Source organism: Zootoca vivipara, chromosome 1 (assembly GCF_965207765.1).
Source record: "Zootoca vivipara chromosome 1, rZooViv2.hap1.1, whole genome shotgun sequence".
In the NCBI taxonomy this organism is placed as follows: domain Eukaryota; kingdom Metazoa; phylum Chordata; class Lepidosauria; order Squamata; family Lacertidae; genus Zootoca; species Zootoca vivipara.
The window spans coordinates 47,596,016-47,616,904 of NC_142582.1; the positions used below are offsets into that span (position 1 = coordinate 47,596,016).

Below are 20,889 nucleotides of genomic sequence, written 5' to 3' on the forward strand. Positions count from 1 at the left end.
CCTGCTTAACGAAATTTCCGCTTAACGAAAGGTTTTTTCTAGCGGAGGTTGCCTCGCTAGATGAATTCGTTTTACGAAAAATTCGTCTAGCGAATCGCGGTTTCCCATAGGAATGCATTGAAATTCAATTAATGCGTTCCTATGGGCAAAAAAAAATTCAATGCATTCCTACGGGATTCGCTAGACGAATTTTCCGTTATAAGAAAAGACCCGTGGAATGCATTAAATTCGTCTAGCGAGGCACCACTGTACTAGAGAAATGTTTACTGGAAAGAAACTGCACAGACACCCTCAGACACCCCACAACTATAAGGTAAGATCAAAACCCCACCCGCACTGAAAATTCTAAGGGAATTCTGCCCTGAGAATGAAGCAGGAAAAAAAGGAAATCTGCTTCTCAGGGAAGGAAATATTTTCAGAATTTGGAGGACACGTTTCAGCACAGCACTAGTTTCATGAAAAACTAGAATTGTTCTGGAGGGCTTTTACTTTCCAACATCTAGCACAGCGTTTCTCAACCGCTGTTCCGCGGCACAGTACTGTGCCGCCCGACGCTGGCTGGTGTGCCGCGACGCCTGGCGGCCGCCAATCTTTCACAGGGCATTCCTCCCTGCAGGGAAAGAAAACAGGAGCAGCTTACTCGCATGTAAGCGGCTGCCGCTTGCTTTCCGTGCAGGAAGAGGGGACACGCGGGGCTTTCCTCCCTGCAGGGAAAGAATGCAGCAGCCGCTTACTCGCATGTAAGCAGCTACGGCTTTCTTTCAGTCCAGGGAGAGGGGATGCACAGGGCTTTTCTCCCTCACGGAGCTTTCCTCCCTCCTCCCCCCTCCCTCCTCCGTGCAGGGAAATAAAGCGGCACCCGTTTACGCACGTGTAAGCAACTGCCGCTTTATTTCCCTGCAGCTTCTTTCTTTCTCTCCCCACCCCCACTCGCCTCGGTGCCTGGAACAATAGAGTGTGAGTGGAGCCGGCTCTGGGCTGCGCTCCCTCCCCTTCTCCCTCTCTCCACCTCTCCTCCCCTCCCTCCGAATGAAATCTACCTTAGCATGCCTGCAAGTAAGTGCATTTAAACATCTGTGCATTTAAGCACTGTTGTCTCTCTTTTGGCTTCATTTACTGGTATTTAAAAAGCGGGGAGAGGAAGAGATACAGAATAAATTACAGTCATAATTATATAGTCAATATAGGGCGGCACAGAGTTAAATTTTTTAACTTTTTTAATGGTGGTGTGCCTTGTGATTTTTTTCATGGAACAAGTGTGCCATGGCCCAAAAAAGGTTGAGAAACACTGGTCTAGCAGAAACACTGCTCCCAGATTACTAGTGCAATTTTTATGTTTTTAGTCACACCAAGGCTAGCAGCATGTTAATTATTGGTTGCGTGTTTTAAAATCATATTGTATGTGCTTTCATGTGTTTATGAAGACAGGTAAGCTCTGAACTAATTATGCATTGCTACAAAAGGCTGTGTTTTTAGAGCAAGAAGTCCAAGTCCTCTCTTGGGCTCAAGGGAGAGAAACAAATTGTATTGAACTCAATTTCAGTTGTTGCCATCCTGGCTAGTAAAGATTCATCTTCAGGTCTTGTGAAGTAGTCTACTTTATCACAAAGGTTTGAGGGTGAAACCTGTGCATCACTCTGAATGACTCAAAAAAATAGATAAAATCTGCTAGTCATTATTTCCACCATTGCCCAAAGTAGACAAGATAAGATCCCACAGAGTTCCTTACAAAACTCTTCCTTAATGCACAGTTCACACAAACTCCATTTTTATATATATATATAAAAGGAACACAACAGAAAGTAAAGGAAGCTGCATACTTTTATGTCTGGGAACTGGCCGAGGTAGGTGTCCATAGTTAGCAGTGCCTGATCCACCAGCTTCTGATGAAAGTCTGTCCACAGCAGGTCACTGTTCTAGAAGAATGTAAGGAAACATGTAATCTATCAGCAGCAACAGTGCAAAACAAGGCAACACTATGTTTCTTTGTGGGTCATTTCACACATTAATCTGGAGTGCAAACCCAGACTTAGCAAAGAGCTGCCATTGATCCCAATATACTGATAGGAGTACCTGTAAGATACATGTCTCATACATGTCTCAAATATGTTTGCTATGTTTATACAGTATCTACTTTCTAAAGAGGTGTGCATGTAAAAAAAAAAAAACCACTGGAAACTATGCCTAACCTCTACTTCTTTTTCTTTGCTTTTACAGAGCTCCTGTAACTTCAGACGGTACAGAGACCTCCTGAAATTCAACGGGCAAAGAATTCATCATCACTACATCTCCCATGCAGCAAAGGAAAGCTGTGTCTGCAGAATTTCTGTCTGCCATGCTGCAGGTGGGGGCCAGAAGCAGTCAGTGGAGAAGGGAGGCAATGCACACCAACAGCGGCGTCACTATGGCTTAAGGGGGAACATTATGCTTTTGTTGTTACAATGCAGAATATTTAAGATCACATGGCTGGTGTAGTGTAGCGTAGAACGCATTGGCCTGGTTCCAATGACATGACATTGTATGAACAAGCCTGCTTAAGCCATGGGCTCATGTGTTCCTCCCACTCCACTCTACCCCTAATTCCTCTGGTGGGGCCACAAGGAGGAAGCACCCACTTCCTACTTAAACCTAACAACAGTTTTTGGTTATAGCTGAAAGGGGAAAGTTGTGGTCAATTTCACTATGCAGTGGAACCTTGGTTCTCCAATGGCTTAGATGAACAAATTGGCTCCTGGATGCTGAAAACCCAGAAATTAATATTCTAGTTTTCAAATAGTTTTCCGAAGCCAAACATCCAACGCAGCTTCTGCTTGAGTGCAGGAAGCTCCTGCAGCCAATCGGAAGCTGCGCCTTGGTTTTTGAATGGTTTTTGGAGTCGAACAGAAGTCCGGAATGGATTAAGTTCAAGAACCAAGGTTCCACTGTAGTTGACTAAAACATTTTCAGACTTAATGATAAATCATGGACAAGCAAGATCAGGAGCAGTCAGTGGCGAGGGCTGCTACTGCACACCTAGCCTCCCAGCAGCAGAGTTCCTGCTGCTTATCGGGAGGGAGAAGCGGCGAAGAGGTTGATGCTGTGTAGGCACAATGGCAGGAGTGTCTCCTCACTGACCACTCCTGTACACAGGATGCCTCCAACAAGTTCCTTGGGACCACACTGGAGGAGGGGTAAGGGGCAGTGTGCATGCCAGAGGCTTCAGCAGATTTATTCATAGAATCATAGAATTGTAGAGTTGGAAGGGACCATGAGGGTCACCCAGTCCAACCCCTTGCAATACAGGAATAATTTGCCCAATGTGGGGCTCAAACCCACAACCCTGAGATTGTCACTTAGTCTGAGCTCTCCATAGGTATGGCATTTTGCTGCATTGGCTGGGATACATGCATTGATACATGCATTGGTGTTGTCCAAATCAGTCAATGTGCTATAACCCCTTCTTCTTCTTCTTCTTCTTCTTCTTCTTCTTCTTCTTCTTCTTCTTCTTCTTCTTCTATCCCAAACTTAAAAATGGAAAGTGTAATGCTGGTGGTTAACAAAAGAGGTTTATAACCCCAAAATCAGTTCGACAGCTATAGTCCCTATGAATGAATGAGGGAATGCAGATCATAATACATAAGTGATGTGAATGGAACAGAACCTCACCTCTGATATTTTGTTAGTATCATCTCTTCCCGGCCACTCTGGTTCATACACTTCTTGCAAACACTCTGTCAGTTTCTTGGAGGCTTCGTGCATTGCTTGAAGATAGAAAAAAAGAGACTCCAGATTTTGAATGACATAGTAGCATCCCATCAAGTACCCAGCCCAAAAAAGGAAGAGGGAAAATGAATCTTCCTTATTGACCAAGGGCTTATCCCAAACTCATGGCAATTCTTTAAAAGAATTGTTTACAAGGCAAGCAAGGTAGGGCATATAACAAAAAGGCAACACACACACACACACACACACACACACACACACACACCAAGAGCCTTTGTACATATATATTCCTCTATTGCAGGCATACAAGGGAGAAGTATACATTTTTGTTTTAAAAATGTGTAAACCAATATTTTGTAAGTGGCCAATTTTTAGATCTGAACATAGATAGGAGAGAGTGAGTGAGTGAATGAGTGAATGAGAGAAAGAGAGAAGATACGGTTTGCATTTACATTTAAGTATTTACTTAGACAATTTTTTTAATAGACTGGATTTCTCTTTCCCTCCTCCCCTCTCTATAATCATAGAAAGCATATTGAGAGATCCTACCCATACTAATCCATACTGGGTCAACCGATGTGATTTGCTTTTTAAATGATATAAAAGAAAATTGAGAAAGAGAAAGGGGAGAGAGGAAGCAGCTGAGAAGTTAAGCTTCCCATTTCGATTGCATTCATCCTGCATCAAAGGAATAAGTGCATCTTATAGAACTTACCAGTTACTGATCACATGAAATGCCACAGAGGGCAAATCCCTTGATAGCAAGTGATCCCAGCATTTATAAACACCACTGGAGTCTTGTCTGAACATTGTGTTTTTGTGGCATGCACCCAGGGGATGGGAACTTTCCATGCTACATTTGAACGAAGTAGCAGCTGCCCCTGACAGATATTTGCTGCCCTCCACTGAAAGTTTCTATAACTGCTTAGTTCCAGATGTGTAGTTTTCTCTAGTTAATGCAGGCACTGCCTCTTGGCTGGTATACTGGAGTGGCCAGTGTGGTGGGGCAGAGCACTGCTGCTTACCTGAGCAGGGTAGGGAGGAGTCAATGCCATGGTGTGGTTGGGACTATGTGGGCACAGTGGCATAGCCTAATCCAGTGCTCCCTCTGGTGCACCCATACAGCCCTGACCTCACTTCCGCCTTGCCCATCCCAGAACTGTCCAGGTAAGTAGCAGCGACTCTGCTGTTGTGGGAGGACGGCTCTGTGGCATCGCCCCACCATGCTGGCCACTCCTGACACCAAGAATGAAACACACACAAGCCCTGAGAGCATTTCTAGAACCGTCTTCTGTGAGGAGAATGACATCACAGCAATTTTTCCAGGTGTTACCTTTTACTGAAGCCAGGTATGTCCGGAGATCCTTCTGCAGCTTGCTTCCCTCTGTCTGAAAAGATAGGAAACGGAACCAGTAAGAAGGCTGCACAACAGCAAAATAAAATAAAAGGCAACAGTTTGTTTCCAGGCACAATTAATCAAAAGCGCTGGTGTTGATCTTTCAAGCTCTAAAGACAGGGTGGGGAACCTGTGGTCCTCCAGATGTTATTGGACTCCAACTCCCATCAGCCCCAAGCAGCATGGTCAATGGTCAGGGGTTGTGGGATTTGTGGAACAACAACAACAACAAGGCCCACTGATTCACCAACCCTGCTGCAAAGATCAGGATGCTTAGAAGGACAGCCTTCTCCCCTGTGAACCTGCCTAATCTCTAGGATCAACCTTCCACTATGCTTTCACCATGGGAGTGGCAAACAGAGAGAGGGCCTTCTTAGTGGTGGTGCTCCATTTATGGAACACTATCCCCAAACAAAGCCTGTGCCAGGTTAAGGCCTTTTTATGATGTCATTTTTTATTAATCAGAGAGTGTTCCCTTATTTCAATAGTTCTACTTCAGAGAAAGGCAAACAAGAATGACAACCTTAATTTCATTAACTACAAGCACCACCAAGTACTTGGCACCCCTAGTTTGATGCTGAAGTGCAACTCCTTCTTGGGAGGAGTTTTCCCAAACCTTTCCCAGCTTTGATTCTCAGACTTCACCAGCATTTCCAACACCTTTCAGATATGGCAGAAGCTCTCCTTTCCCAATGGTTCTGTCTTCGTAACCTATTTCCAAAGAACACAAAGGATAGAGGATCGCCGTGTGCTGGTTGCCCTTTCACAGCTATATTTAACAAATGGTTGAGCAGGATTTTCTGCTACCACAAAAGCAGCTGCATATCTTCCAAAAGGAGGATGCAGGGAAAAGGTGGGGGGGGGTGCCATGGTCTGACAGTAGACTTATACATAATATTGCATTTCAATTTTTCTTTCATCTCAGTAAAGGGGGCTTTAAAGAGAGGAAACTCACAGAACATCTGCCTCAGATGCTACTAAGCTTTGAGGAGGCGTTTCCTACTATTATACTCCTATTTCAAGAAGTGCAGTTAAGTAATCTTAGACTAAATTTAGACTCCAGACTTACCAGTTGTTTGGATGGCACTGTATGTTATTTCATTTATTTTGAAATAAGTGAGAAAGTCATGTACTGAGAGTTCCTCCTGCTCATTCTGCAGAATGGGGCCCTGCCTGGGTGGCTGCCCCCATATCCTGCCCCATTTAATGGCACAACTGCCTTGTCTCTTGCACAGTTACATCGTTCACCTGTTCAGATTGCTAGCTGTTCAGATTTCATAGCAAATCCCAACACATCCTCAAAGTCCTCACAGGGAATGAATAACGGCAGTGTCATTATTCACCCATCACAGACTGACACAGATGAAACATCACAACTTGGCTAGTGCTCCAACCCAGTGTTTACAGAAAAAGGAAAGGAGCAGGATGTATAAGGTTGTTTAATCAATCCCAGCAGCTCACAGTTGATTTCCGAGAACAGATTTGCTATTTACACAGTTGATACAAACATTTTCAGCTCGCAGCTTTGCTGCTTTAAGAAACCCTTTTCCATTCTCGAAATCTTCCACCCTTCAATCACAAGAGAGGCTCATTATTCCTGCACACCCAAATGCCTCTGTGACTAAATGAGTACCACAAAATTAGAAAGTTAGAAGGGGGGGTGGAGAAAGACTGCCTTCCCCAACCTGGTACCTTCCAAACATTCTGGACTATGGCTCACATCAGCCCCATCCGGCATGGCCACTGGTTAGGAAAGATGGGAGTTGTCGTCCAAAACTCTGGAGATACCAAGTTGGGAAAGGTTGACCTATGTAGAGCAGATGAGCTGTTGCTTTGACCAAAGTAGGCTGTAACCATATTCTCACTTCTCTAACCAACAGAAGAAGCCCATGCCCAACATCATTTCTAGCATTCCTCCCTCCCACAGAAGACCCCCATTGATGCTCTGTACTCAACCACAACTCTTTCTGTAATTCAAAAGAACATGCTGGGAATTATTTTTAGCATTGATGCTTTCCCTGCCAACCACTCCCACAAGCAGGGAATGTCTGCATATGCAGCCCACCCGTTCCCTGCCAGCAGATCAAGGCTGCCTCCCTGCACAAGCAGAGCCTTCAAGCAGCTCCAGGTGTAACAGAAAGAGGCATGAGAAAACTGCTCGTCACGTCAGCAGCTGCCATGCATGAAACCAGGATCAGTTCTTGATAAGCATCCATTTGCAAGCAGTATAATACATAAACATTATGTGCCACTCTTAATAATATACACCCCCGAGAAGTCTGCAGTGAGAATTTAAAAAGTCAATGCAAACATAAGAAAACAAATGCAAAACACTCTCTCTCTTGAAAGGAAAGAGTAGGCTATGCAATAAAACTACCGGTATTTATGAAGAACATAATAGTTACAAGTCTGGTCCCTAAGAGATAGCAAAGCAGACACCAAGCCAGTTTGTTGGAGGGAATTCTACAATCAATATGTCACAGATGAAATTTTTTGCCCATGGTCACCACCCACCCTGAGTATGAGCTACATAGGAAGCTACTTTATTCAAAGTCATAGAATCATAGAGTTGGAAGAGACCACAAGGGCCATCCAGTCCAACCCCCTGCCAAGCAAGAAACACCATCAAAGCATTCTGTCAAGCCTCTGCTTAAAGACCTCCAAAGAAGGAGACTCCACCACACTCCTTGGTAGCAAATTCCACTGCCGAACAGCTCTTACTGTCAGGAAGTTCTTCCTAATGTTTAGGTGGAATCTTCTTTCTTGTAGTCAGTCCATTGGTCCCTCTAGCTCAGCATTGTTTACACTAGGGTTTCCCAAACTTGGGTCTCCAGCTGTTTTTGGACTACAGTTCCAATCATCCCTGGCCAATGGTCCTGCTAGCTAGGGATGACGGGGGCTGTAGTCCAGAAACAGCTGGAGACCCAAGTTTGGGAAACCCTGGTCTAGACTGACTGGATGTGGCTCTCAAGGATTCCCTCTTCCAGCCCTGCCTGGAGATGCTGGTGAATTGAACCTGGGGCCTTCTGTATTCAAAGCAGATGTTCTAGCACTTGAGTTATGGCAATCCACATCTCTCTCAGCTGCATTCATATCAGATTGCTGGATGCTGGTATCATACATTGAATATATCTTAAAATAGCTTTCTTGGATCCCAGAATGAAACCTGGGATCTTTTGCATGCAAAGCTGAAGGAATGCAGAAGGTCAACATCTGGGGAGGCCAAAGAGCAAGCTTTCCTTAAGGTACATGCTTTTACCATAATGCTAATGGGGCTGAGGTAGTAGCAGCTTTATGTGCCCAAGGCGAGCTTTGAACTGAAAGCCAGTTTGGTGCCGTAGCTGAAGAAAATGAACTGTGAAGCAGAAGGTCCTTGGTTCAAAGCTTGCCTTTGAGCAATGAATTTATAAGCCCCTCTCTCAGCTTCAAGTTGCAGTCTCCCCGTCTCCCTTCAATACAGGGATATCACTGTGAACCAGTATTCCTGATCTATGTTCCTAATAGATGTGAGGAACTCTACAAATGTACACAACAGTATTAATTGGCCATCACAGCAGATACTTTTTGCCACTATAATGCTATATAAGCTATCAAGAGCCAATCACATATGAGCAAGCAATTCCAAGTGGGTCAGTGCCACAGTTGCATAGAAAACTAGACCACCCCACAATGCATAAGGAGGAGCCAATATTGCCCATGGATTGTCGACTTCAGCTTGGGAATATATTGTACTTGGAGCAGCTTGTTTTCTGCTCTTTTGGCTTAACTATTCATGTTTTTCATTGCATCAATTTGGATACAAGAGGTGAACATTAATCAAGAATTTTATAAAAGAGCAACAGGTAGATGCAAATAGCTACCGGCTATTATGTTTCCTGAAAAACAGTTCTTGCTTCTTTTTCCCTGTGGCCCTTGGCACAAAATCTGCTCTGCACCTTGTCTTGATCTAGTCTTATGAAATCTATATATTGTCTGCTCTGTTTACACTGCAGACTGTGGGTCTTTTTTTAAAAAAAAAAAAACGTGCTCTGAAACATCTTTTCTCCTCACGTGCCCCCATTTTTACCATTTTACTGAAAATCATTTCTCTGAAGACAAGTTCCGGGAGGCTCAGAAGCTTGCTCACTAGTCTGTGACATTTCAGTTGGGTCTTAATGAAATGTATTTATACTCCTTTTGCTTTGGGGGGGGGGTTCTAATAGCGAGAGGAAGCATGCAGCTATCTGCAAGTTTTTGGACAGCAGCTTATTCTGATGGAAGTAGCGCAAAGGACAGGAACTGAATGCAGATCATCCTAGGAGGAAGAAACCTCCTCCTCCTCCTGACCATCCCCAGCTGTGCTGCTCGTCAAACTCCAGAGGGGCCTGGGACCACCGGAATGTTAGCACCGCTGCCAAAAAACAAGTCATGTTCGGCTTGTGTGTCACGTAGCAAAGTCAGCCTCTAAGCAAAGAGGGAGGGAGATCTCGTGCCATTCGCAGAGTAAAAAAGAAGCACGCTTGTCATTCTCTGAATGGACATACAAGGTATTTAGAACAAGATCCCCCCCCCTTCCCTCCCCATTCAGGAAAAAGAAAAAGATGACAGCGCTGTGCAATGAGAGAGATAGCTAAGTTTATATCTCTTCCACTTTCACAGCAGACCATGTGCCTGCATGGACTGTAACAAAAAGAGACTCTCAGCCCAGGGCAAATCAAAGACAGCTGCCTGTCTTCACAGGAACACAGCAAACAATCGGTCCATTTTGCAGTGGATGCCCAGAAGCCATTTCCATCCTTCCTGGGATACCAGCTTGAATACAGAAGGCTCTTTAGCTTTCTTTGGTGCTCTAGTTGCCCCAACTATAATTCCGCGGTTGTGGAAATAGGCTGCTGCTTATACCAGCCTAAGTGTAAGCAACTGGCTTGATGGACAATGAACATATACTGGGCTATTTTATACTTATACTAGCAGAAGTAAAAACAGAGACTGGGCAATCAAGAAAAAAAAATATCCACAGAGATCCATTTGTGGAGTGGGAATTGTTCCCCTTTCTACATGTAGAAGAGAGGGAGCGGGAGAAGAAGGATTGGGTAGCCACTTGTGGTCTGATCACAATTGGGAATGTAGGGCAGTTCCAGCATCAACAAAAGCCCTGTTTGTTTGTTTGTTTTTTATACCCCGGCTTTTTCCCCCTGACAATACTCAATGCAGCTTACAAATAAAAACAAGAATCACTAAAAACATAGTTACAGGTAGGTAGCCGTGTTGGTCTGAGTCGAAGCAAAATAAAAAAATTCCTTCAGTAGCACCTTAAAGACCAACTAAGTTTATACCAAAATATAAACTTAGTTGGTCTTTAAGGTGCTACTGAAGGAATTTTTTTATTTCACTAAAAACATAAATAGTAATTAAAAAACAAGCAAACATTAATAAAATTAAAACTATATACATATATAAAATATGTTTAAAACATACAAATAATCACAGAAAAGCTGCTATTTGGTACCAGAGGGAAGCTGACATTTTTTCCCTATTCATTTAGAACCTTGTTCACACCATCAGTTTAGAACAATGTATTTAGTTGTGTTCTTACTAATTTGCTGCACATCAAAATGGAAGTGCTCATGTTTCAGAATTCTTGCATTTTCCTACCCATCATGCAACTCTCTCCAGGCAATAAATACAGTTCCTCTCCCAGCTAACACCTCCATGACTGTCCTGGCGCCCACTTGCGGATGTAATACTCAGACTCTCCGCTTGGTTTTTACAAAAGGGTTTATTCCAGAATTTACTACATGACCTAAACATATATCAATTTAGAAGGTGCACACTTAGCAGATTATTGCAAAGCTCTAGGATACATGGCCCCTGAGCTACCCTTCTGAAGAGCAAGGCGGGCACAATCATTCACACAAATCCCATCCTGAGCCGTGTGAATGGGCAAGGAGGCATGCTTGTGGGTCTGCTCATGCCACCACGACCAGCATCACATCCTTGTAAGACAAAGTCAATAGTGCAAGTTCACTGTCTGACCTGGGGGGAAGCACTTTGCTAGCAAGAGGTGGGGCAGAGCCTGGTTCAAAAACTTTTCTCTCAGTACTCAGGACATCCACTGTCACTGAACTTCCTCCTGGCAACCAGCTGGGCCCCTCCCCAGAATTGGTTTCCCGACTCACATCCTATTCTTCCTTCCCATCTGACCAGCCCTGCCAAAATGTCTCCATAGGGTTCATGAAAATTACTACCGGTACCCTCAAGACTGAATTACTAAAACATGCTCTTTATGGAAGTGGGCCCTTGGGTCTAGTCTGGAAGCTGCAGTTAAACTGGTGATGGGAAGAAGCTACCGTACTGCCAACATATTATACTTGTGTTAAAATACATGCAATGGCTTCCTATTTGCTACCAGGCCAAATTCTAGTACAGTGGTACCTCGGTTTAAGTACACAATTGGTTCTGGAAGTCTGTACTTAACCTGAAGCGTACTTAACCTGAAGTGAACTTTCCCATTGAAAGTAATGGAAAGTGGATTAATCCGTTCCAGACCGGTCCGTGGAGTACTTAAACTGAAAGTACTCAAACCGAAGCGTACTTAAACCGGGGTATGACTGTACTAGTGTACAAAGCCCTGAATAACTTAGTCTAGAGGTTTTCAACCTTTTTGGGTCCATGACTCCCTTGACCCTTGACCTTGACATTCTTTCTGTGGCATCCCTGTGGGGTTCAGGAGCCAAGTTATGTAACCTGACAGCCCGTCACCCCTTTTCAAACACCCTCCCTTGGGGAATGTTCCCTCAGCCTCCTCTCTTCTGCCTTCTCCTTGGGAGTCCTCCTGGCAGCTAGTCACTCGAGCTTCCCCACCCCACCCCAAAGAGAGGTGCCTCCTCACACTGCCCCACAGGGGCCTAGGAAGCACCCCCTGGCCAGCCTCAGAGGCACCAATAGCCTGAGGAGCTTGTAGCCAGGAATGCTGCAACAAACAGTTGTGCAAGCCTTTGGGAGGCAGAGATGCAAGAGGCCATCAGAGGAAGGGAGGGAAGGAAAGAGGAGCAGAGGCCAGTGTTGCCCCTGGCACCCCTGACCATCATTCAAGCCACCTCAGGGTGCCACATGGCACACTGGTTGAAAACCATTGACTTAGTCTAAGGCCCAGGAAACCTTAAGGACCTCCTCACCATGTATTTCCCAAGTCGACTGTTGAGATCATCTGGGGGAGCACTGTTAATGGTCCCCCATGGAACAGAAGCATGACTCATGCCAATAAGAAGTCATGCTTTCAGGTGATGGTGGACAAGCACTGTTGAGTTTCTGGGACTTTGTTAAAACCATCTTATTTCAGAAGGCCTTTGTGCCAGGATTGTGATTATATGCATTTACACTTCTTATTTTTTTAATTTCTGAGGCTTCATATTTTTGTGGTTTAATGTTGATTTTAAAATTTTGTATACTTTTGTCACTGTATGCTGTTTTGAGACCTAAATACTGAAAAACAGGATTTTAATTTTTTTTTAAGAATAAATGCTATTGCAAGTACTGCATAAAACAAATCTGGGGTATATAACAGCAGGCACCTGCCAGATTCACATTACTTGTCTGCACTGCAACGTCCCTGCTGCTTTGTCAACATTTGTTTATAAGGTTTATAATAACCACAGTGGCTGCATATTCACACAGCATGTGGCACTTTAGTACTGAAGTCTTCGTCTACTTGAAAAAGCCTTGCAAGCAACAAGGTCAACCCCCCTCCCACGGTTGCCTGCCATTTCAGGACATTGTGAGGCAAATTAAACATTCCAGGCAAATGCACTGAATAAAACCCCAACATTTAAATCATCATCATATCATATCCTCAATGAGTTAGACAATGCAAGATAGCCTTGGGAAGCTGCTATTTTGAGTCAAGGGAGGCTGTTTCTGAAGCCTTCCTCAGCACGCACACGCACGCGCGCACACACACAGACACACACACACACACACAAAATGTTTTGCTCAAAATTTCCAAGCTGCCTTTCTACATGAACTTATAGGTTCTGAAAGAGGGTGGTTTTAGCTTTAGCTTTGGGGTTTTTTAATCATATTCAGGGCATCTTTACATTTTACATGGATTTCACTAAAGGTTCATCTAGTCCAGCAGCCTTTTCCTCACAGTGGCCAAACCACCTCAGACAAAGCCACAAGGATCTGTTTACTGTTGTTTCTTTGCTATTTGTGCTCTCCGCCATTGTGCAAAGCCAGCTCAGAAGTGCTTGTGCAACCCCACACTGAAGAAGATTGCTAACAGCTTCATGGCGAAGGAGGGACAGAACAGTCTGTTGCATCTTGGCCAATAGCCAGTCTGTTGCATTTCCATGCTGTTCATGGAGGAAGGCCCCTTTCTTCCGCCAATTGTTAGCATGGGAGCCAAGTTAGTTGGTGAAGAAGAAACAGATCACACCATCTCTCCTTTGCCAGCCTGGATGAAAGTCCACATATTTCCCTTCATGGTTAAATATGGCAGCTGTAAGATGGGGTCCCATTTCATTAAAAAGATTAGTAGTACTGCCTTAAAAATACAATGTAAGAATATGGTGAAATCTGAAGTTTATTAATATATTAGTATGTCTTCCTCCTACTGGTATCATTCTCACCCAGTCTCAGTTCAGACTATGAGTCTGCCCGTAGTATGTGAAACCCTTTCAAGGATACACTCATCAAGGGTTAAGGAATGTTCAAGATTTATTGTTTGTATATTTAAAGTTGCTTACCAGTTGCTTGTTGAAGTTATGCACACATTGTTCAAATTGCTCGTCTTTTGTTTCATCAGCTTTGCCAAGTTTCTGAAGGACCTGCACATGCACAGAAAAAGAGAACAGAGAAGAGTATTAAAGTCACAAAATTTGAACATTGCAGAAGATAGCACTGGATGAATAGAGTGACTGCACGTCTTACTTTACTGTGAATAGTCCTCCAGTTGGAAGGGCTTTAAAGGAAAATGAACCATTAGAAGGGAGATGGGACCTTGGACAGTAGAAACCTTGCAGTTGGCCATCAACAGCACTGAACAGCAAGCTGAGCTGTCACACAGATCAGTCCCTCTCATTGTGATGAATTGCATTGCATTTCTATATAAATTATAGGAACGTTTTCTAAATTTGCATATAAGCATATGCAAATTATATGCAAACAAGCGTCCTCCTTTTTTGGCGATGCATAAATGGCCACCGTACAGACAAGATAGACCAGTGGTCAGTCTTGATATAAGGCAGCTTCCTAACATCAGTAGTTTTCTCTGTGGTTTTCTGCCCTGCATCTCCAAGTCAATGTTTAATAGTTAGAAAATTTCAGCTAATAAAGTGGTACTAAATACAAAACTATAGAGTTGCACTTCATCTACTTAATTTTACACTGCAGACCAGTTTACCAACTCTTTGGAAATGCAACATAGAAATTGAAGGGGGTTCAGATGACTTATTTGTCCAGCCCTTGGCTGGAGAAGAGTGGGACTGAAAAATCTGCAGAACAGACACTGTGCAAATCCCCCAAGAGAAACTTCAGCTAATCTCCTCTCACAAATAGACTATTTTGCGAAAGAGGAAAATTCATATGCTGGAGACATAAATGTTATCTTCAGATTAAAATAAAATAATTAGAGTTTCAGCCAGAACTGGAACTAGCTTGGGAGAGAGTCCTCTTGTTATCATTCTGCCACCAGGAAGGCTTGCAATAACCATGGCAACCAGCCAGGCCTCTCTTAGTAACAAGAGTCCTTTTTAACAATCAAGTTCACCCGCCATTCCAGGCAGAGTAAATCTTAATCGAGACACTTTATTTATCAGCCGTTCCCATTTAACACTCTTGATTCAAGTGGGTCACTGAAAGTGAAGTTGTCCACGCGTCTAACCCAAGGCTGTTCTGCTTGAGTGACTGAAGGGGGGGAGCGTCAAAGGACACGAACAGTAATGTATGTAGATACCGTAGCTTCAGCTGCTACAAATCACGCTTAGGGCTGCTTCACACTTAGGGCTGTTTCGGATGTGCATGGAAAATATTTTACATGACCACCTAAAATGTTACCAGCTGATGCAGCTCATGCGTGAAATCATGAAGTTCCACCTATCAGGGAACTGGTATGGGCAATGGCTACTTATCAATTGGCAAACCCAATGACACTTATCCAGTGACACATAACGTATGACACCTAATATTTGGAACTGACCTATGGAGAGAAGACAGTTTGAAGAATCCAGCAAGATCACACACAATACCCCTCTAGTCTGGTATTCTGTTTCCAACAGCTTGCCAACCAGATGCCTATGGAAAGCCCATAAGCAGGACATACTGACAGCAGTCCTCTCTTGCTGCTCTACAGCAACTGGCTATTCAGAGGCAGGCTGCTTGTGATCCTGGAGGTAGTTTATAGCCACCATGACTAGTAGTCATTTAAAGCTACATGGATACGTTCAGCTGATCCATCAAAACTTCCTGGTTTGCAGGGGAAACTATAGTTTGCCAGTTCTGGGAGCACCAACAAATTATGGGCTCCGGTTAACCAAACATAGAAGCTTCTAATCTCTTCCAGTAACACAGAGAGGAAGGGGGGAGTCATTGCCAGTCCTCCGCACTACAGCTCAGACTTCAGAGTATCATCTGAGTGCAGCCATTCTTCTTAGGGTGCATTAGTATTCCTGCTGTTTAGAATGTGTGTGTGTGTGTGTGTGTGTGTGTGTGTGTGTGTACTACACACTCCAAGTTTCCTTAAGTGCTACAATGATTGATGAGCACATCAAGTCTGAGAAGATACAATGCGGGCCAGCTGCATGTTTGAAGCATTCCTGGAGGGGAAAGTGGGGTATCAGTATATAAAGCAGGTTACAGGTAGGTAGCCGTGTTGGTCTGGATCGAAGTAAAATAAAAAAAATTCCTTCAGTAGCACCTTAAAGACCAACTAAGTTTTTATTTTGGTATGAGCTTTCGTGTGCATGCACACTTCTTCAGATACAGTGAAATGGAAGTTTCCAGGCACTTATGTAGAGAAGGGGTGGGGAGGGGTGGGGATGGGGAGGGGGGATCACCACCCTTCTGAGCGATCCCCCCTCCCCATCCCCACCCCTCCCCACCCCTTCTCTACATAAGTGCCTGGAAACTTCCATTTCACTGTATCTGAAGAAGTGTGCATGCACACGAAAGCTCATACCAAAATAAAAACTTAGTTGGTCTTTAAGGTGCTACTGAAAGTATATAAAGCAGTGTTTCTCAACCTTTTTTGGGCCAAGACACACTTGTTCCATGAAAAAAATCACGAGGCACACCACCATTAAAAAAGTTAAAAAATTGAACTCTGTGCCGCCCTATATTGACTATATAATTATGACTGTAAGAAACACTTGCCAATTGTTGTGTTGGTTGCAATCTCCTGTAATAAGGCTTCACAAGCCGCTGATTTCTCTGCCAGCACAATCCTTTGCTCAGCAAGTTTCAGGTTGAGCTCATCCAGCCAGCTTCTTTTTGTTGTTGTTTAGTCGTTTAGTCGTGTCCGACTCTTCGTGACCCCATGGACCATAGCACGCCAGGCACTCCTGTCTTGCACTGCCTCCCGCAGTTTGGTCAAACTCATGTTCGTAGCTTCGAGAACACTGTCCAACCATCTTGTCCTCTGTCGTCCCCTTCTCCTTGTGCCCTCCATCTTTCCCAGCATCAAGGTCTTTTCCAAGGATTCTTCTCTTCTCATGAGGTTGCCAAAGTATTGGAGCCTCAGCTTCACGATCTGTCCTTCCAGGGAGCACTCAGGGCTGATTTCCTTAAGAATGGATAGGTTTGATCTTCTAGCAGTCCATGGGACTCTCAAGAGTCTCCTCCAGCACCAGAATTCAAAAGCATCAATTCTTCGGCGATCAGCCTTCTTTATGGTCCAGCTCTCACTTCCATACATCACTACTGGGAAAACCATAGCTTTAACTATACGGACCTTTGTCGGCAAGGTGATGTCTCTGCTTTTTAAGATGCTGTCTAGGTTTGTCATTGCTTTTCTCCCAAGAAGCAGGCGTCTTTTAATTTCGTGACTGCTGTCACCATCTGCAGTGATCAAGGAGCCCAAGAAAGTAAAATCTCTCACTGCCTCCATTTCTTCCCCTTCTATTTGCCAGGAGGTGATGGGACCAGTGGCCATGATCTTGGTTTTTTTGATGTTGAGCTTCAGACCATATTTTGCGCTCTCCTCTTTCACCCTCATTAAAAGGTTCTTTAATTCCTCCTCACTTTCTGCCATCAAGGTTGTGTCATCTGCATATCTGAGGTTGTTGATATTTCTTCCGGCAATCTTAATTCCTGCTTGGGATTCATCTAGTCCAGCCTTTCGCATGATGAATTCTGCATATAAGTTAAATAAGCAGGGAGACAATATACAACCTTGTCGTACTCCTTTCCCAATTTTGAACCACTCAGTTGTTCCATATCCAGTTCTAACTGTAGCTTCTTGTCCCACATAGAGATTTCTCAGGAGACAGATGAGGTGATCAGGCACTCCCATTTCTTTAAGAACTTGCCATAGTTTGCTGTGGTCGACACAGTCAAAGGCTTTTGCATAGTCAATGAAGCAGAAGTAGACGTTTTTCTGGAACTCTCTAGCTTTCTCCATAATCCAGCGCATGTTTGCTATTTGGTCTCTGGTTCCTCTGCCCTTTCGAAATCCAGCTTGCACTTCTGGGAGTTCTCGATCCACATACTGCCTAAGCCTGCCTTGTAGAATTTTAAGCATAACCTTGCTAGCGTGTGAAATGAGCGCAATTGTGCGGTAGTTGGAGCATTCTTTGGCACTGCCCTTCTGGCCATTGCTGAGTTTTCCAAACTTGCTGGCATATTGGGTGTAGCACCTTAACAGCATCATCTTTTAAGATTTTAAATAGTTCAGCTGGAATATCATCACTTCCACTGGCCTTGTTATTAGCAGTGCTTTCTAAGGCCCATTTGACTTCACTCTCCAAGATGTCTGGCTCAAGGTCAGCAACCACACTACCTGGGGTGTACGAGACCTCCATATCTTTCTGGTATAATTCCTCTGTGTATTCTTGCCACCTCTTCTTGATGTCTTCTGCTTCTGTTAGGTCCTTACCACTTTTGTCCTTGATTATGGTAATCTTTGTACGAAATGCTCCTTTCATATCTCCAATTTTCTTGAACAGATCTCTGGTTTTCCCCATTCTATTGTTTTCCTCTATTTCTTTGCATTGCTCATTTAAGAAGACCCTCTTGTCTCTCCTTGCTGTTTTTTGGAAATCTGCATTCAGTTTCCTGTATCTTTCCCTATCTCCCTTGCATTTTGCTTGCCTCCTCTCCTCCGCTATTTGTAAGGCCTCGTTGGATAGCTTCTTTAAGTTTGTCTAAAACCACCCTCCCGTGGTGGTGGCTGTTGAGAGCTGCACTCGCCCCGCATCGTGACCCGGCCGGCTTCCTTTCCGGCGGGTCAGTGTTGATTATTGGCAGCCGCCAGGCACGTGACAATGCAAATCGCCCTTCTCGTCGCCACACGTCGCCGCACACCAGCCAGTGTCTCGCGGCATTGAGAAACACTGATATAAAGAACCTCCTCATTCACCCAACACTGATAACAAATACAGAAGATGGTGGCCACCTCCTTGTTTGTTGGCAGGGCAGAAGCTCAAGACACAAGCCACGTATCAACTATTTAGGCCCTGCTTAGAGATACCTACTTCACACTCTAAGAATCCCTAGTATACAGGCACTGAATTTAGAAAGAGATCCAAGATTCCTGTTCATTTCACACTGTCATTTTGAATTTAGTCATACATGCACACACATATAGACAGCGGATTCTCTGTAGCATTGCAACATGCATCACAAAGCACTCAGGTTTCAGAGTATCATTCTATCCAAGTGTGCAAAAACATCACTGAAGACCAGTATTTAATCACTGAGTGGGCGGCTAGCTAAGCAACATCCTCTGCAGAAATTGGAGCTCCCGAACTCAACCAGTCCAGAAACACAGAAGGCTATGTTAGCAGGGAATGTGATACGCACTTGGCCACCAACTTGTGTTTCCACCACGCCTGTTATAAATCCACCAAGCCTTTTGGGGTTGGGGGAGGAAGTTCTCCTGCTCAAGGCCTTACAAGCCCATTTTTTTTCATGGTGCCCTTTGGGGGCTAATCTAAGTTATCAGATGCCATTACTCCAAGCTAAATGGGTTATTTTGTTGGTATGCTAACTTGTTGAAATTTGTTTTCCCAACCGTTTTAGCTGGTTTTGCTGTCAGATTTTATGGATTTGTATTTGCACATGTTTGTAAACCACTCTGAGAAGCAAATTGGCCTAAAAAAGCAGTCTAATAAATAATAAACAGAATGCAAACTGCACATTTTGAAGACTATTCCTGAGACAGCATTTTTAAAGCTACATTTTGCATGCATACCATGCATAAGAAATCGAAGGTACACAATTGTTTGCTACTCCTTTTTAAATATCCTGCTACCCATTGGATGGTAACAATTCATGCTGCTCTCTCTCTCTCTCTCTCTCTCTCTCTCTCTCTCACACACACACACACATCACTTCTATCCATCACAATTGCTTGCAACCTTCACCAAGGTTGCAAACAGCCAGGCAGGTGATCTCAGCAGTTATGCAGGATCAATCTGCCAAGTCATTTTTCATTTGCTCCACACATCCCCTGATCAGGCTGAGAAAATTAAGGTATATCCGCACATATTTAAAGAGTCCTCAATCAAATCAATTTTCTCATAGCAATACAGCATACTTGACAAAGTTTACAGGGCATATCACTTTGCAAAGAGGGAGCAGGGAAGAATGGGGATAGTTTGTGTGTCTTCACCTCTTACTTCAGAATGCATTTGAAAAGCCAAATCACAAAATTTCAATCCTTTCTAGGAAATGCACAACTCTGTATAAGGGGTCGAGAGAGCTCCATGTTCCAATAGCTATTGCAATGAGAGACAGTAAAATCAAACTCCAAGAGCAAATTCTGGTAGCTCTTTCAAAATATTGAGGTGGTCATATCATAGCTGCCAAGTTATCCCTTTTTTACAGGGATTTTCCCTTATGCTGAATAGGCTTCCTCGCGAGAAAAGGGAAAACTTGGCAGCTATGGGTCATATTTATAGTTTCACACTAAATACAGAAAGTGTAAGAGTAAATGGTAAAGCTGAAAGGAAACAGAATGTGCTTTTTAAAATATTTTTAAGCTTTGTGCCATAGTCCTTCTAGGCAGCAGTGTGTGGGCTGTAGTTTGGAAAACCCTGATGCAGAGTCTTCTTTGAGAACACAGAAGGAGCTGCACACTTCTTTGGCTCCCAGCTACTACCATCCTCAATTAGAACAAGGGAATAGCTAATACAAAGAGCCATTTCAAAAAGCATAGGCTGACTCACAGGTAAAATGGTCAATTCTAAACTGGGGAAAGGGTCATTTAACCAAGATAAGAATGCAGAATGTTACAAAAGCTCAAAGGTGACACAGAACAAGCAACTAATGTAGAAAATGCGGCCATAAAAACAGGCATGGAACAGTCTGCTGAAGGTCTATCTAGGGCACATGTGTATGAGCTCAAATACTCTGCATGCCATGAGCTCAAAATTTATGTGAAGCTATATTTCGACAAGAAGCCTGATTAATTAATTGCTATGTATTTGTAATAGTTCAGCTTTGAGTTTGCAATGGTTCAACTTAGAGGCCCAAATGAGATGAAATATGAAATTGGTCTTTCCATTTTAAAACATGGACAGGGTTTTTTTTATTTAAAAAAATGCAAATTGGGATCACAGCAAGTGGGGAAGAAGGAAATTAACCTTTTCCTCCCC

At 43.7% G+C, this 20,889-nt stretch overlaps 1 protein-coding gene across 33 annotated transcripts in view; it reads right to left on the reverse strand.

The window, feature by feature from the left end:
- The window catches only part of BIN1 (bridging integrator 1), a 121,087-nt gene that overhangs the window by 57,349 nt on the left and 42,849 nt on the right, over positions 1 to 20,889 (reverse strand). For all 33 annotated transcript variants that reach the window (XM_035128517.3, XM_088662585.1, XM_088662548.1 and 30 more), the window contains exons 2-5: positions 13,825 to 13,905; positions 5,036 to 5,090; positions 3,646 to 3,740; positions 1,821 to 1,916 (exon numbers count right to left, since the gene is read on the reverse strand). In XM_035128517.3, the coding sequence (XP_034984408.1) occupies positions 1,821 to 1,916; positions 3,646 to 3,740; positions 5,036 to 5,090; positions 13,825 to 13,905 (327 nt within the window). The remainder of the gene's footprint in view (positions 1 to 1,820; positions 1,917 to 3,645; positions 3,741 to 5,035; positions 5,091 to 13,824; positions 13,906 to 20,889) is intronic.